The sequence below is a fragment of the Pleurodeles waltl genome, chromosome 3_1 (genome assembly GCF_031143425.1).
Source record: "Pleurodeles waltl isolate 20211129_DDA chromosome 3_1, aPleWal1.hap1.20221129, whole genome shotgun sequence".
NCBI lineage: Eukaryota > Metazoa > Chordata > Amphibia > Caudata > Salamandridae > Pleurodeles > Pleurodeles waltl.
Genome location: NC_090440.1, coordinates 706,919,997 through 706,938,867, shown reverse-complemented (window position 1 = coordinate 706,938,867; position 18,871 = coordinate 706,919,997). Strand labels below are relative to the sequence as shown.

Sequence of the window (18,871 nt, the reverse complement as noted above, 5' to 3'; positions counted from 1 at the left end):
CTACTGAACTAGTGGGTGCATTGGATGCCCCAGGTCCCCTGGTAATCTAAGCCATTGAAAACCCCAACAGTGGTGATAAAGGCCAATGATGTTCAGTAGAGAGGGGGACGTAAAAATGCAGAACGGAAGATCTCCCATAAAAAACTATCTGAAGGTGCCAGCTAAGACAGCAACAGACCCCACCTAAACTGTGTCCAGTGAACAGGACACTGGCCACGGGAGCCCTGGTCACCCTATCTTCAAAACCACAAGACTTTTGGTTCAATTCTTGGAAATCTATTCCGGTAAAATAACATCTGCTGAAACAAGCATGTGATAGGGAGGGCGTAAATGGAGACATAATCCATCAAAGAAAGAAAGGTAATTTGGTAACATCGCCACACAGCTAGCCCGCTATGAAGTCTTGCACCAGTAACCGGAGTCAAGTAGGAGTATTTCAAATTTGTAGAATGTACTTAGCTCGTCCCAGTTTTATAAATTTATGTTATGTATATGTTTCAGTGTTTTAACATGGTTCTGTCAAATTTTATGTGGAAGGATTACTTTTATGGTTTTAATTAACAAATAAAATAAACATTTATCATCACAAGACTTTTGCAAACCGATTAATCGGTGCTCTAAATACATTGCTACTTTAACCACTGACCTCTCATTATTGACAAGTGATGTTTGGATTTTGAATGAGCAAAGCGCAGAACTCTGAGACCCACACATTGTTCATTCCCTGCAGTCTCTCTGCAGCAGTGCTTAATTTGAGCCGGTGGTTATTTTATGGGGGCGGCACTTATTTTTCTGCTTTAAGCATTTACTGCGAGCTCAAGTCACATATGGGAAAGACGGAGGAAGAGAGAAACTAGAAAGCGCTACAAAGGGAGGAACCTGCAATAGTGAGCGGAGGGGGCAGGGAGCGCCTGTACATGTTTTTAAGAGGCCCGGGATGTTTTAGGATTACGTTGCCTCAGTATTCTGTGCTCGCACATTTCATTTCAGCAGCCGCCTGTTTAAGAGGAAAGCTTTGGGCACCGGCACGTTTTTGTTTACAAATTAAGTCCTGCTCTGCAACCTGTTCTCTTGGTTTTCTGTGTACTCCACAGCGTGTACTGCACCAGCACGGAACAGCTCCGTTCATTTAAAATCGTCAGGGTAGAACTTTATCAATCTAGTTCTATGTCCGTTCTCTGTGAGAGACCATCAACAAGCAGGACACGAGTAGCCTCACCGGTACTGGGCCCAGAGGCTACAAAGGTTAACACAGCTGCCGCGGAAAGAACTACAGACAAAAGTGGCGCTGTTGCTAGCACTGGTACAGCTCCCAGAGGTCGGAGAGAAACATGCTAGGAAGATGGCAGAGCGAGTTAGACGCCCATGCAGACTCCTGCTGGGATTTGGAAGTCACAAGTTCAAAACCAGAAAAGCCCACCTCTACCTCGAGAAATATCCAGTGTTGGATAAAGGGAGTGCCATTGCCTTAGTAATAGCAACCCCGTTATTTACTGTCCTTGGAGAAATATTTATATTATGAGCAAGCACAATAAAACGATTATCACTTGTGTTTTTCCATAGCGCTTCAGACCCCATTATGGGGCGCTTGAAGCACATTTCAGACAGGTAGAGTGCTACGCTGTGGGGAAGCGCTTGGTTGAAACATGGGTGTTGCACCTAAAGCCGATGCTCAGTCCAGAGGCCACTGAGAACCACAGAGAAAAGTTTCAATATTTGATTCTTCTTTTTTTCATTTATTGGTGAAGAGAACCAATGCTACTATGTAAAAAATGTAAAGTGTGCATATGTCCCATTTCACTGCGCTGCCTCCTCTCTCTCAGCTGGGCCTGGCTCTCCTCTCTCACTCGCTCCGTACACTGAACCCAACACCCCCTCGCCATAGAGAATGAGTTACCTTGCGGAATGAATTCCACTAGGACATCTCGGCCCTTAGTGTGGGTCAAGGGGACCCTCATTTTCTTCTGTATGTTGTGGAACTGGCAGAGATGCAATTCTAGGAGCACTGGTCAAAAACGTTGGTGGAATTAGTTGTATAAACAAACTACCCGAGGAGTAAGTTTGCAGATTCTGTCTCCGCAGAGAGTTTTTGGCTGCAGATGGAATTTGTAATTCTGCTTGGAGAGTGGGTAAGCTGCAGGCAGGTTAGCATTACAGGCCAATGAAAGTGGGATCTTGGGTGGAGCTTGCAGCATAAGGACATAGTTGGTATTCACAATAGTTTGCTTCTCCTCTAAAATTACACAACTTAAATATATGTGTGAATCTGCCAGTTAGTCACAAATGATCTGCTCTCGGCTAGAAGCTACAAAATACTGTGCAGTGCTTTTGCAAATATAGAACGCCTGTTGTAAGTTGGTGGTAATGCCTCACTAACAGGCATAGGCCTTTCCTCTGCTGTAGGTGGCTGCAGTCCAGTGACAGATGTACCTCCAGCGTCTCTTGCTGGCAGTGTATGTCTCTGGGTGTCCATAAACTGAATAATCTGGGGGATGGAGCAGCACGGTACACAATTGACCATGCTGGATTACAGCCTGGTCAGAGCACAAAGCACCCACCTCTTCACGCAATCAGCAGTCCCAGCATGGTGCTGATGCTGGGACGCCATGAGCTTGTGAGGTGACTAAGTACAGGGTGACCTCCTTACCTTTTAACATACCTGTTATTGCTGGTTGTGCATTTGCTTAATGCAGGGATGGGCTATCCACTCTTCCTCCATGACCCACCCACCTTATCTGGCAGCTAGAATAACTATTTGACCCTGCTATTGGTACCCTGCTGTTGCTGCTGATCGCTGCCAGTTGCCTATTAAACCAGGGACGTAGTTTGGTCAGTAAGATTGGCGGCAGGGGCCGAGCTTCAGATTTTACGACAATCAGTCTGGCACATGATGTTTAAATACATTATACAACAAGCAGGGTGCTTGAAAGGGTCCTACAGGGCAACGGAAAGGGAGAGAAATGCAGATTGGTAGGAGTACTAAGAGAAAAAACACAATATTTTGTAAAATAACCAATATTTTTCAGAACTTTCAAAACAGAGAGGGTGAGAGTATGTGTGCGTTTTTGTCTTTGTGTGTGTTAAAATTCCTGGTGAAATCCGACTGTCTCCTCAAAATACCCGACTGAAAGCACCTGTGTATAACTATGGATCAGAAAATGCATATATTGAGAAGGTGTAACACCCCAAATACCCCCCTTAAGCTACGCCGCTTAAATTAAGCACCATGTATTCATAATCCAATGCAAAGTCATTGGACTCCTGGTGGGCTGGCCTTGTTTCAGAAGCCCTGAAGAAGCACCAGTTTTAGAAGACTGGCTATTACCAGTGGGATGAAGAGGCCATTTCAGTGACCAAATCCAGAGGGTTGTCCATGGCCAAAGCTTTAAGTTGTTATTTATACGAAAGGTTTATCGGGGGTGGCACTCCATTTCTTAAAATAGTCTGTTAAGGAGTCAAGCTTTGCTGGATACAAGGAGAGGGAAAGGGAAGGCATGCCTAGCGCCCCTGTGCCCACGATTCTACCATGTTCTGCATAGTCTCCTCACTACCCGCCGCTCCTAGCCCTGCTTCACCAGCACGATGGTCTAGGAGGCTCCCTCACTGCGACTCATAGAGGTCTACCCACCAGCCAATGAACTGTATAGTCCAGGCTTAGATTAAGATGAATTGCAGTTGCTGGGCCTCATAGAGGTTTACCAACCAGCCAACAAACCTACAATATGGTCCAGATCATGACTAAGATGAAACGCAAAAACAACCATTCTCTCCTTCAAGAAAGTGGTTGGACTGAGACAAGGGTGAAGCAGAGGAAAAAGGTTCTGAATATGTAAGAATAACAAGCAGTCAGAAAATAGGATGTTGGCCCTCAAGAGTAAATTGAGTTCACTCGAGGATAATGTCGCGCAGAGCACGGCAACAGGGAACAACTTAGGGACAATACAGCTTTTTGATAATAGGTCTCATCCCCGGATCCAGCATGTGACACTGCCGTTGTAGTAACTTGGACACTGAAGAGAAGAAGAGATGTTGCTTTGCCAGTTCCTTGTCTCCTTCCTGAAGACAGGGATAGAGCCAAAATCATCGGTCAGTCCACCCTAGAGTTCTACATTATTTCCAGCAGCTTTAACTCTCCATGACAACTTGTCTTCCTGATGGCTGCTCAACGAGGGTCTTCGGTGGTTCAGCCCCTGAATCACTGTCTGAATTCAACTGGAGGGAACATGCCCGAGCCTGCGAGTTGATAACTCTGAGCTCGATTTAGAGTTTGGCAGGGATGGCATTCTGTAGCAACTATGATGGAGTACCATCTCTGCCAAACCCTAGGTCCACTTGTCTTCACAGGCGGGCAGACCTTCAGTATGTTGGTGACGGAGCGTGCTCTGGCTCCAATGCTGACATACGTCAGAGTTTTGTCCATTCGACTGCCCACTAGGTTTAGAGTGGACGGATGAATAGCCAGTTTTCAGTGTCCCTCATTGCTGAGAAAAACCTGGTGTTAAGCAACAGCGAAAGCATATAAGAGGCTCCCACACCATGTGAGAGAATTTCCATGGTGTGGTATCATTAGTTTTTTGGATTTTTCAAAAATAAGTTAAAAGACTGTCATGTTTGACTGAGCATGTTTGAAGGTGGTTCCTGTCAATGACTAGAGACATCCAGCGAACATCTCTAACTGTGGAAGACGGGTACTTCATCAAGGTGTAAAAATATTTACTTTGTAGCCAACATTAGTCGCTCCCCTGATATGGCGAAGAGCATCGCACCCCTGCCAGCAGCAGCAGCTGCAAACCGAAAAATGAAAAACGATAATAAACTATGTTTATTATAGTTTTGATTTTCAGCGGGTGGGGCCACAGGCGATCACAGGGAAGGAGAGGGAGTGCACAGCACTGCCCTCAGTGTACATGTATATTTAGCTGGCCGTCCGAACACACATGCGCACTGGGCTCTCTCCTACCTGGCACTGTGTGGCCGGGTTGGAGACAGCAGGTAGAGGCTCCTATTCTGCCTTGGAGCACCAAGCAAGGTCGCTCCGACCAATCCTAATGCTGCTTTCATGCTAGCAGCATGAAAGCAGCATTAGGATTGGCAGGAGGGCAGGCTGGGAGGCTGCTGTGACGAGGATCAAGGAGCGGCACAGCGGAGGCGGCGGCACGTCTGGTACGTTTAAAAAAAAAAGAATGTGTTTGTTGTTTCCCCTGCCCCCAAGTGCCACCCCGCCCCTTGGACCATTGCGAGCCACGACTGGTCGCAAACCCTCCACACTCTAAATGAGATGCCATGTGTACAGTTTATGAGGTCCAATGTCTTTGATGTTTATGATCATATTCATCTATAATGCACCATTCCCTCAGAATGGAGTCTGACACTTGCCTCATATAGAAACTCAATACAAATATGTTACAAAAATATAAAGCTTTTGGAAAGAATTCTGTGTCTTGAGTTTCCCTACTAATGTTCATTCTATAATAGCTTGCTCTTTGCCCAAGATTACCTATAACATGCTAGAGCCTACTTGACTATTGTCTTACTTCTTCTCAACAACTATGGCATGTAGCCACCAACCTTCTGTGTCACCTGAAACGATGGGACCATAGGTGGTCTGTGAGTGAGTCTCTACGTTGGCACTCAATGAGGGAACATATTTATTTAAAGGATTTATGTTCCACTGCAATAACTGTTTTTATACCCCAGCCCTTCAGCAACAAAAAGCTGGCATGTTACCAGTTATCAAGAAGTCCCCAGTTTTGACAGAAGAAATTTCTGGTAGTACGAAATGCAAGAAGAAATGAGCTGGCTGGAGAGACGGGAAGTTCTCAGTTTGGGCATCAAGGCCCTGGAATAGCCATCCACATCATCTTCGATATATTGAAGATTGTGTTGCATTTTAAGGTTTCTTGAAAACTTGCCTTTTCCTGTCAAAGAGTGGGAATGACTTTGAAAGTAGAAAACACACTCAAGGTCAATTATAACCCGTGGTGATCTCCACAACACAAACTCACCCTGCGCTTCTTTATTTGAGATCTCGTGCAAAAACAGGGCTTTTGGAGAAGTTGCGGGAATACATTTTCTTATTAGAAAATATGCACTCTCAGCTCCAAGGATTGAAAACGACGCCCAGAAAAACAACAAGTATTGGCAAGGCCAATAGGTTTCACCTACACGAAAGATACTGGCTTTGTCAATGTCTTTTAGCCATTTTGTACAGCAGGATAGAGTGGAGTAGAATGGAATGGAGTGGCATGACGTAGAGTGGTGTGGATTGGCATAGAGTGGAGTAGTGTAGAGTGGAGTGGAATAGAGTGGTTTGGAGTGGCAAAGAGTGGCACAGAGTAGAGTGGAATGATGTGGAGCACAGTGGCATTGAGTAAAGTGGAGTGGTGTAGATTAGAGCAGAGTGGAGTGTCATGGCGTAGAGTGGTGTGGAGTGGCACAGGGTGGAGTGGAGTAGAGAGGCGCATAGTAAGGTTGCATAGAGTGAAGTGGCTTGGAGTGGTTTAGAGAAGAGTGGCATAGAGTGAAGTGGGATAGAGTGAAGTGGCATAGAGTGAAGTAGCGTAGAGTGGAGTGGCACAGAATAGCGTGGCATAGACTAGAGTGGCATTGTGTGGAGTGGAGTGGAGCGGGACACAGTGGCATAGAGTGCTACTGTGTAGAGTGGAGTGGCATGGCTTGGCATAGAGTAGAGGGGCTTACAGTCGAGTGGCATAGAGAGAAGTGGCATATATTGCCATACAGTGGAGTAAAATGGAGTGGCATAGAGTAACATGGAATGGCAAAGAGTACAGTGGGCTGGTCTACAGTGTGGTAGGGTAGACAGCAGTGACATAGAGTAGAGTGGTGCAGAGTGGCATAGTATGCAGTGGCATAGAGTGCTGTGGTGTAGAGTAGAGTAATGCAGAGCGGAGTAGAGTGGCATAGGGTGCAGTGGCAGAGAGTGTTACAACATAGAGTAGAGTCGCATAGAGTGTAGTGCATAGAGTGCAGTGGCACAGAGCAGATTGGTGCAGAATAGAGTGCAGTCAAGTAAAGTGCAATGGCTTAGAATTTAGTGGTGTGGAGTAGAGTGGTACAGAGTAGAGTGATGTAGAGTGCAGTAGGATAGAGTAGCGTGGAGTGCAATGGTGTAGAGGAGAGTAGTGCAGAGTAGAGTGAAGTGGCGTAGAGTGCAGTGGTGTAGAGTGGTGCACAGTAGAGTACAATGGCATAGAATGGAGTGGGGCAGAGTAGAGTAGAGTGGCGTAGAGTGCACTGGCATAGAGTGGTGCGGAATAGAGTGGCATAGAGTGTAGTGGCATAGAGTAGAGTGGTTTAGAGTAGTGTGGCATAGAGTGCAGTGGTATAGACTAGGGTAGTGCAGAGTAGATTACAGTAACGTAAAATGCAGTCATGCAGAGTAGATTAGATTGGCATAGAGGGCAGTTGCATACATAGGTGTAGAGCAGAGTGGCATAGAGTGCAGTGGCATTGATTGGTGTAGAGTACAGTGGCATAGAGTGCAGTGACATAGAGTAGAATAGTGTAGAGAGCAGTGGCGTACAGTGGTGTAGAGTAAAGCAATGTAGATGCAGTGGTGCGTACAGTGGTGTAGAGTAGAGTAGAATAGTGTACAGTGGTGTAGAAGAAGTGGCATAGAGTAGAGTGGTGCAGACAATAGAGGTGTAGAATGCAATGGCCTAGAGCACAGTGGCCTAGAGTAGAGTGGTGCAGAGTAGGGTAGAGTGGCATATAGTGCAGTGGCATAGACCAAAGGGGTGGAGTGTATAGTGTTGTAGAATGCAGTGGCATACAGTACAATTGCGTGAAGTGCAGTGGCGTAGAGTGAAGTGATGTAAAGTGCAGTGGCATAGACTGCAGGGATGTAGAGTGTAGTAGAGTAGAGTTCAATGGTGTATAGTGCAATGGCACACAGTGGTGCAGAGTACAGTAGAGTGGCATCGAGAGCAGTGGTGTAGGGTACAGTGGCCTACAGCAGAGTAGAGTAGAGTGGCATTTAGTGCAGTGGCATTGAGTAAAAGGGTGCAGAGCAGTGATGTAGAGTGCAATGGTATACAGTACAATAGCATAAAGTGCAGTGGCATACAGTCAAGTGATGTAGAGTGCAGTGGCATAGACTGCAGTGGTGCAGAGTGTAGTAGCATAGAGTTCAGTGGCGTATAGTGCAATGGCATACAGTGGTGCAGAGTAGAGTAGAGTGGCATCGAGAGCTATGGTGTAGGGTACAGTGGCCTAGAGCAGAGTGGTGTAGAGCAGAGTAAGGTGTCATAGAGTGCAGGGGCGTAGGATGCAGTTGTGTATAGTGCACTGTGGTAGCCTGCAGTGGCATAGAGTGCAGTGGTGAAGTGGAGTAGAGTGCAGTGGCATAGAGTGCGGTGGCGCAATGTAGAGCTGTGCAGAATAGAGTGGCAAAAAGTGCAATGGCGTAGAGTGGAGTGGTGCAGAGTACAGTAGAGTGGTGCAGAATTGAGTGCTGTAGAGTAGAGTGCAGTGGCATAGAGTGCAGTGGCATGAAGTGCAGTGGTGTAGAGTGGTGCAGAGTAGAGTGGCGTGGAGCGCAGTGGCCTACAGTGTATTGGCGTAGAAACAAAAAATTGCTTCAAAAATGGGATCATACGATGGACACAAGTACATGGCTCATGCTCCAGGCAGTGCTTAATTTGAGTTGGTGGTTGCCAGGGGAGGCACTGGCACTTATTTTTGATGGCCGGCACTTATTTTTGTGCAATTAGGCAATTACTGCGAGCAAAAGACACATGTGGGAAAGACAGAGGAAGAGAAAAACAAAAAAGCGTCACAAAGTAAAAAGCTGCAAAAGTGTGCTAAAGGGGCAGAGAGTGGATGTAAATGGATTAAAGAGACCCAAGATGGCTTTAAGATTACACTGCCTCAGCATTCTGTACTCGTACATTTTATTGCGGCAGCCGCAAATTTCAGAGGAAAGCATTGGGCATCCACATGTTTTTATTTACAAATAAAGCACTGGCTCCAGGGGAGGGCAAAACACAAGAAGAGGACATGACACCCACACGCCATGACAAACGGGAGAGAATCAAATGAGAGCAACATTGAAGCTAACAAATGGTAAGCTATGGGCAGGCTGTAAGCCCACTGTATGTAAACAAACATTTCTCAGATGTAGCTCATGCACTGTCTAGGTGAAACCTAAAAATAGTCCACATTTCAAAGCAGCGCTTTTTCAAATTTGACACATGAGCCAAATTATAGAAGGCAGCTCTCAAAGACATTCAGCAATAACTAGTTGCTTTGTGTTCTTACATTAGACCCTCAGATATGTCAGGACTGGGGTATGACCTGTCGTGATGTACTTACTAAATGGTGCCCATTAAACCATCCACAGGCCATCAAAAGGAATGGATTGGTCTATAGGGCATTCAGGCAGTGTCCGATGGGCTGGTCTGACAGGTCTGTGAGTGGGTCATTTTTTGTCTTTGTGGGCCTGTTTTATAGTCTACAGGGACTGTTTTTACTGTTGATTTCACTGATTAAAACAAACATTGCCGAAAGCAAGCTCAAATCCATGTCAGTTACCATTCCTTGCAAAACTCTGATACTGCTTGTCTTTACAAGTTGAAAGCTGCCTCAACTTGCAAACATGGGGTTCTTTTTTAGCTATCTGATTCACTTATGTTTTTTTAAAAAACATTTTGGACCCAGGGCCTATTTTCTCTTCCAGAACTCTGAGACCCCAGGATTTGAAGTGCAGGCTCCAGTCTCTGTTTATCTCAGCACTCTTGCTAGAGTGTTATGTTCTTCTTTAATTTACTGATATGTTTATTTATGTTGATGTTGTGGTATAGATGACATTCACATTCGTAGGCCACTCATACAACTCTGGTTGAGCCAGGTAGACGACTTAACTACAACTACGTTCTTGAAACAGACTAAATGAGAGTGTTTGTTTGTGTGTGCACACGCACATGTTTGCAATGATGGCTACCAACGTCTTGCAGTTCCTTAGTGCTTTGTAGCTGCAATCTAATTAAAGTTAAGAGTGTGTAAAGTTACTAGTTGTTAGGGAGTTCAATCTTAAAATGCTGATAAAACTGATTGTTGGTGATTTCTCTGCAATGGTAAGGGTCTGCAGGATGTGACCAAGTGATCAGAAATCAGGAAAGCATGCTCGAGACTCTGCAACCAGCCTTGAAGTAGCAGAGGTAGTTTGATATTTCCCTAGAAATCTATAAAACATAGTGGCATCACTGGGAGGGACCTTGTGGGCTTGGTGCCCATCTATAAATGTCCTTTCCTCTGTCCCATATCTCCCCATATGTTCACACCACTGGCGACAGCCACACCAGCTAAAACAGACACTGCCCTCTCACCCTGGTCACAGTAAGGGAATTCCTGTTTATAGTTTACATTTTACTTACTTTTACATTCCCTAAGAGCATTTGCTTTTCAAGAATGGTGCGTTTCTGGGTTTTCTTCATGCAACATATTACTCATGTATAGTGCATAATGTGACATGTGGCCTTAATTTGAGGCGATTGTTTCTGGTGCTCGGCACCGGCACTTGAGTGTCAGCACAGGCACTTATGAAAGTCTGCCATGTGGTGGCACTGTTTGTCTAAATTAGAGTTTAACTCAACAGTTGTTTATTAATTCAAAATACCTAAGAAAAATGAGTAATACTTAGTGCCCAAGCCATTCTTATACTTTTGGAGGCCTGGAATGGTCTAATTTGTTACACTTTTTGGGTGTGATCGTTAGTAGTTGTGTTTGATTCTGTCATTAGCAGTGCAGGCAGGTGCAAGCTGCCGTGACACCCTGGTGAGGGCGCTGCCACATATTTTTTTTCACAAATCAACCACTGGAAGAGTTGTTCCTATGTGGCTGATTAATTCAGGTTATAGGTGGATCACGATTGTTGGCCATGGAGTTCAGGCCGAGCACAGTGCAACTTTCTTACAATGCCTGTTAATGGGTCATAAAGGGCTTCAGAATACTTGTTCGTCCAATCAGGGGCCTCCCTGCAGAGCGCACAGAGCACTTATCAGGGGTGCTAATTGTAAATATGATTATATGCAAAAATGAAACAGAGGTACACAGCTTTCAAAATAGTGAGAAGACAAAAGTCAAATAAGTGAAGTGTGTATAGGTGAGTGGATGCATTGTGTGTGGGGGTACGTAAAGTGAAAGAGAAGTAAGAAAGTATGTGCGGGGAGAATGAAAATAGTGTGTTGAGGAAAGAGATGTGGTCTGAGATATGAAGATAGTTTCAGAAAGATCTGAAGAGAAAAAGAACTGAACTGACTAACAAAGAGACTGCAGAAGAGAGTATTGTACAGGGGATGCAGAGGAGAATGGGAGTGATTAAGCCCTTACCCCTTCCACAGGCCATTCTATTGTTTAATTCAGATTCATTTTTTACAAGGCTCACAAATCAGGGAAGAGCTGGCCTAAAACTGAACATGATACCTAGAAAATTGATACCATGCTGCTTTCCTAGCTGAAACTATGGAAGAGGGGTCTCTTTTCACCACATTGTCGCTGTTTGTATCCAGAAATGGCATTCCTTCCCAATAATGAAACTGGTAGATACCAAGGAGGCAATTCTAGAAGGACAGGAGGATGCTTCCGCATGTGATCTAGATAAAGTAGGAGTCTCTGGGCTCTATGAATAAGTATCTGGCTAACATGGAGGCAATTCTAGAAGGACAGGAGGATGCTTCCGCATGTGATCTAGATAAAGTAGGAGTCTCTGGGCTCTATGAATAAGTATTGGGCTAGCATGGAGGGGTGAGTGCAGGAAGGTGATAAGGGGTGGGCTGATTCATTCTTATTCTATAATCCAATAATCCACCGGGTGCTTCGTCTCACACTCTGGTATATTTAGGTGCCAGTCTGGCTAGGGTTTGAGCCATGACCAGGGCAGAGCTCACCTGACTGGGGCTCTCCCACCTTTGGGAGCCTTCAGGAGCATGGGAGAGTCTTGGGACAGGAATCCTTGCTATTTTGGCCTCCTTCAGACTAGCAGACATAGGTCACATCTGTGCTTTTAAAGATCTTATAGTTTCTACTTGCCAGCAGTGATTGTTCTTCCACTTCCAGCCTTGTTCGTGAGGTTTAGTAGCACAGCACCTACTGCTCGTGTCACCAACCTCCATTCGTGACCATTTGGCATCATATTACTCATTCAACAGCATCTCTGCGTGTACGTGTGCAATACAGATCAGTAAATACCGCCCTTTCTTGGTGTAAATGCTCACACCAGCCCTATGCCGCTCTGGATAGGTTGGTGCTATTTAACCACCTGGAGTAAATCCGAATCACCAGTGAATCACAATGTGCACACCTAGCAATCGCACCTCCGCCCCCATCACACTGCTTGGCAACTGCACAACAAGACAACTTAAGAGCGCCTCTCTGGTCACTCACACATGACATCAAAATACTTCTCACATAGCATCACAACAAATGCAACTCTGCCAGCCTGCCAGGCACGCCCCCACGGGGAAGTGTGCTGCCCCTCTGATAATGTGCTCTGCGCCCCACAACAGGGTGTGAAGCATGATATTAAAGGTACAGCACAATACCAGGGCAACACTCCGAGAGCAGATATAGCTACTCTGTTATTCTTGTCTGAGCTGCTGTTTCCCAGTGAAATCACTCATAGCAGCGGCACATTCTGAGCTGCTGACCCAAAACAGCATCAGAAACCAGTTCTGTATCCGCTGATGTACCCTGTGCATTGTGATAACCGCCCTGCCTGTGCTGCTGTACCGTGAACTGCTGTATCCACATAACAATCCTGACATCACAGCACCTTGAAACAACCCTGTCTGAGCAGCTGTTCCCAGCAGAGGAGCGCCATGCACTGTCTCTGTTACAGCTCTATGGCGGAGACGTCTGTCCTGATGTACTCTGAGCAGCTGTATCCACGTAACATAACAGTCCTGACAACACAGCACCGTGAAACAACCCTGTTTGAGTAGCTGTTCCCAGAATAAAAGCTTCGTGCCACTGTGTCTAGTACAGCTCCAAGGCAGAGACGTCTGTCCTGCTGTACCCCAGTACACAGACACAACAAAGCACAATGAATTGGAGTACCATACAGCATTTGTTTTGACGGTCGTTCATTTACACCGGCACAGGCGGAGCGCAGGTTCTGAGGGGCTCTCGGCCCTCAGGGGTGTATTTTCTAATGGGGTGCAGTGTGTAAGGGGTGCAGACTGCCAGGGGTCGAGTCTGCTCCAGGACAAGGTGGTGTAAGGGGGATGGGTTCTTTAGAGGAAAACATTTCCCATTCAGAACCTCAGTAACCATGGCAACTAGAGGAATGCTTACTCAACCCTCCGCGTTCCCATGGCGACGTGGAGACGGCTTCCATCTCTTGGCCTCTTTGGGCAGACCGTTTGCTAGGGCGGGGGATTAGGAGGTTACTACGTGGTGTGACTGTGTTTGAGGAAAGGGGGAGGAATTTGGGATATAGAGGATGTGTTTGTGGTACATTAATCCAACCCAAGGAAGCAGTAGATAGGTAAGCAAGGGCACAGGCCTTTTATTCGAGGAAGGGCTGCGAACCTACACCTCATGATGAGAAGAAACCAAATAGATCTGTAGGACAGCAAAATTGGTTGAGCAGCACCTATAGTGCCAACATAGTCTTACACCCTTCTGAGATCTAAGAAATGAGTGCTCATAAGAAGGGTACTGCAGCTACAGGCTAATTGGTTGGTGATGGGCACCATATGTAACACATTTATCAGCATTCTTACCTGCTACTCTGACCACAGCCCGCTCTGCCGGGTCCAAGACCGAATCCTGGCTCTTCCGCTTCTTCTGCTCATGTAAGGGCAGATTCCAGGGCAAGGTGTCACCAGCTGGGCATGGCGACAGGCTACCTGACCGCTCACTGCGGTAGGACCGCTCGCTTCGGTAGGACCGTTCGCTCCGGTAGGACCGCTCGCTGCGGCATGACCGCTCACTGAGGGTCTCCTCATCTGAAGAAGACATCACCCAATTGCTGGTGAATGCAGTTAGCTCGCGGTGATGTGGACCTAGAAGGAAAGAGAAAGCAGAGGTCAGGAGGATCCACTCTGATTCTAATATCACTTCATGACCTAGAGAGAGTTTCAGGAGCAGTCCAACGCCACGTTTTGACTTAACACTTATTGGTCGGCCTTTTCTCCAGGTGCCTGAAACGCTGATGTTTAGCAGGCAGTTCTCTGGGAGTATATGACATTTACCTTTGGTGCCCCAGGGACTCGGGGACTATTGTACCAGTCATTGGTCGTCCATTATTTGAGTACTGACTAGGCAAAGGGTAGAGTGGGAGGGCATTCAGGTTTTACTTAGCATTTGATGAAGGTTGGAATCTTAGGTATAGTATGACACAAATAAATAATATTCAATATAAGCCACAGGCGAGTTAAATCTATCTATCTATCTATTTATCTATCTATCTATCTATCTATCTATCTATCTATCTATCTATCTATCTACCTATCTATCTACCTATGTAGTAGTTATATATGCAGATGCACTGAGTGTAATATGCTATTTATTACCATGAGTGAGGGGTGGAAGAGCTGTGACTCACAAGAGGTGAAGCCTCGAGTATGTCATGATGACACTTCTCTCTCTCCCAGTCTACATGGTATGTACTTGTTTTAGCAAATGGGTATTTAAACAAATCAGTAGGTAAAGAGTTACATTAGTGCAGTAGGGTAAAGTCATGTTCAAAACACCTTATGACTATTAGAAGAGTTGTTTCCTTGTGTAAAATAATTGTACGAAGCAATCTGTGAGGCAGTAAAAAGTGTATTCTCGTGTTAATTTTGCAGTTAATGTGGTAAGAAACGTTAGTAATAATGATGGGAATGTATGTTTATTAGTGCAGTTACTTTAAAGAAGATGTATTATTTTGGCCACATTTACTTTCACTGCTTTGGCATATGAGAGAGAGGGATGGAGGGAGAGGGATAGGGAAAGAGGGTTGCGGGAGAGAGAGAAAGAGAAGGAGATTGAGAGAGTTAGACGGAGAGAAAGAGACTTTATTAACAAAAAACAAAAATCAGACTAGTTAGTAAAACAGAGGATATTAACAAAAAAGGACAGAGTATTAACACCATCTCATCGAAATATGCCCTGAAATAGTTGTTTAAACGTGACTGTTGAAAAATGAAGCTTCTGCTGCTGGAAATAGACTTAGCAATAGGGCCCAGTATAGGATGGCAGTGGTGCAAATATATAGATATCCATTTTACGTAGGTGGTTCTTGGTGCTCTCAATTATGTAATGGCGATCCATCCAGGGTTTGTGTGCACCCAGTGCACCCATTCAAAACCCAGCACAAAGCTGCCTTCAGTAGCCAATACTATCTTCTATGCCCAATGTCATGTTCAAAATCCAATGCTTCATTCAATATGGAACACCAAGGTCAATAAATGGTCTCTAGAACACAATGCTGTCCGCGCCAGCAGTTAACGTTATCAATGAACAACGTTGTCCTGAAATCCCAATGCTTTATTCATTTTCTTCAGTAACAAGCAACCTCTTCAATAAGAAAGACATTTTTAAAACCCAATGCTTTCTTTAATACAGAAGAGCATCCTCAGTATGTATGTGTGTGGTGAACACCCTTCACTGTCAACAGTCTTTGAAACCTAATACTACCTTCAAAACACAGGATCTTCAACATCCAGCTATACCGTCTTCAGTAAACAACTCTGTCTCTGTTTTAAAAATCCAATGCCATTAGCAATATCTAAAGCTTTCTTCATCACAGCAATAAATGCTTTGACCTACCGAAAAGGCTATTGCGCCTAATCAATGGCAGATTGTGTGCTACAGATACTGATGTTATTAAAAACACCCACCTATTGTAGGTTCTAGCAAAATATCCACACTGCTTCTCGTTTGTGGTCAATAATCAAGTGGATTTGATTTTTTCGATGCGCTCTAATAATTTTCAGTCCTGCTGATGATTCAAGGATTTTAATGCCATACAAGGTGGGAAAGGTGATTTTTGTGGGGGGAGAAGGTGTTACTTGTTTATTAAGATTTTTCATTAGTAATCTGTTTTGCCCTTAATTAATGTGCTTCCCTTACTACTAATTTGAGTTATACTCTGTGAATTTTGGTGTCTAATCGGTTCATGATCACAAAAATACTTGAGCAGTGCACCATATCTAAAGATATTTGTGGCTATATTGTATGAATTTTCAAAATATCTAAAGATCTGAAACTCACTATGGGCCTGCTTTAGATCTCGTGGAGGGGTTACTCCATTGCAACAGTGACGGACATACCACCTGCCAAAATAAATACCATAGAAAACAATGGTATCTAGATTTCGGCAGAGGGGATATCCGAGATCTAAATCGTGCCCTATATGAGTATTGATTCTGTATTCATTTATTACATCACACCTCTATAATTGTTTTTGAGAAGAACCACTCTGTGTTTCATACTATGTTATTTAGCCAGGTTCTGTACTGTTATTGGGAAACCCTAGTATTTGGTAATTATACAAATGCTGATAATGTAACATAACCTATATCCTTCTACACCCAACTACAAAAATGTGTGCAAACTATATCAGTCTCCAGTAATAGCATTACCAGCAGCCACCCAGGCATATTTTATACATATTCCAGTTTTCGCGATAACCAGCAGAAACAATACTTCTGCTTGTTACTTCATGAAAACACTTGCAACACAAAAGGTTGCGAGACAGACCAAACACATTCTTAAGGAATAAATGGGACCTGTGCAGTCGGAAAAATGTTTGGTAAACCAATTACCTGATATGTTTTTCTTCAGCAATATAAGCATGATGCTCTTGAAGACCAGCTTTATCAGTGCTGAGTGGTCTTAAAGTTAAACACATTGACAAAAACAAATCCAGTGGTGTTTTCAATATACAAAACCTTCCTCAATGCTCTGTGCAGTCTTTGAAAACCACCACTGTCTACAAACCTAACACTGTCTTCAATACCCAACACTGGTTTCAGTATGAAACATTGTCTTTAATAAACAGCACTACCATCCATATTCAACACTGTCAACAAAACCCAATACTGTAATCAATTCCAAACTATCAGCCTGATTTAGATATTGGTGGAAGGGCTACTCCATCACAACGGTGACGGATAACCCATCTGCCGACATCAAAATCCCATTATTCCCAATGGGATTTTGATTTTGTGCGGATGGGATATCTGTCACCGTTGTGATGGAGTAAGCCATCTGCCAATATCTAAATCAAGCCCTTTGTCTCAAACACCCAATGATGTCTAAAATAAGTAACATTGACTTGAAAAAGGACACTCGTCAATACAGAAGACCATTTACAAAACTCAACAGTGTCATCAGTACACAGCACTAGCTACAAAACTGAGCGCTGCCATCAATACACAGCACTATTTACAAAACTGAGCGCTGCCATCAATACACGACACCGTTTACAAAACCCAACAGTCATCAATACGCAACACAGTCTACAAAACTCAACGCTCTCATCAATGCACAACACTATCTACAAAACTCAACACTAATCAGTACATAACACAATTTACAAAACTCAACGCATTCATCAATACACAACACAGTCTACAAACCTAAACGCTGTGATCAATGCACAACACTATCTATAAAACTCAACACTGTCATCAATACACAACACAGTTTACAAAACTCAAAGCTGTCATCAATACACAACACTAGCTACAAAACGGAACGCTGTCATCAATACACAACACTATTTACAAAACCCAACTGTCATGTTACGTGGTTATGGCCCCTACATCCCTCTGTACCCCTCTGTACGTGGTTATATGGCATGGCCCCATCATCCCTGTATACACGTGTAGCGCACACCTCCATCACCCCAGTCCATTGTTATACAGCGACGCCTCATCATCTCTGTGCAGGCTCCATGAGCTCTGTGCATGGTTGAATGGTCTGTCCCCATCAACCCCCTGTACATGTATAGTGCACAGCTCCATCACCTCTGTGCATGGTTATATGGTTATGGCCCCCGTCATCCCTGTGCACACCTCAGTGCGTGGTTATATGGTTATGGCCTCATCATCCCTGGGTACATGTGTAGCGCACAACTCCATCACCTCTGTACGTGGTTATATGGTTATGGCCTCATCATCCCTGTGCACACCTCTGTACCTAGTTAAATGGTATTGCCCCATCATCCCTTTGTTCATGTATAGGATATACCTCCTTAATCCCGGTATTGGGCTATAAAGCAACAATGTGTACAGTTACAGAGTACGCCTCCATCACCCCAGTGCATTGTTTTAGGGCACAGTGGCATCATGGATGTAGAGGGTTATAGGGTATGACTCGTCTACATTAATAGAATATGGCTCCACCATCCCAGGGTATTGTCAAAGGCGCTATAGAAGAACCAATATGTCCCGCCAGAGGACACTGCTTCATGACCCTGCTACATGTCTACGGGGCATAGCTTCACCCCCAATCCTTGATTACGGGCTATGTCACCCCATGTTCTTGGTTATAAAGCAGGCTCTATTTTCGCCTCTTTCTCACACGGGCTGTGGAGGAGACGAAACCATCCCGAGATGATTGTGAGGAGAGACCCTGCATAGACCCCTCCAAACCAAGGGTGAAAGGAGGCCCTACACTGTGGGAAACCCTTTCAAATACAACCGCTCCAAACAGGGGTGAAGGGAACCTACACTGAGGGATGTATCTCAATCAGACCAGAGGCCCCTGATGTAGGGGTTCCCTTCACACCTGTTTGGAGCGGTCGTATTTGAGGGGGATTGCCACAGTGTAGGGTCTCCCCCCAACCTTAGCTGGAGGTGGTGGTATTTGAAGGATTTGATGGTGACTGGAGACCTTTAAACTGAGGTATTTCCTCTCG

The 18,871-nt window shown here is 44.8% G+C and overlaps 1 protein-coding gene across 1 annotated transcript in view; it reads right to left on the bottom strand.

The window, feature by feature from the left end:
* MACF1 (microtubule actin crosslinking factor 1) overlaps positions 1–18,871 on the bottom strand; it is a 1,225,213-nt gene that overhangs the window by 1,204,272 nt on the left and 2,070 nt on the right. Inside the window, exon 2 of the mRNA XM_069223412.1 lies at positions 13,743–14,024. Within this exon, the coding sequence (XP_069079513.1) occupies positions 13,743–13,980 (238 nt within the window). The 5' untranslated portion in view covers positions 13,981–14,024. The remainder of the gene's footprint in view (positions 1–13,742; positions 14,025–18,871) is intronic.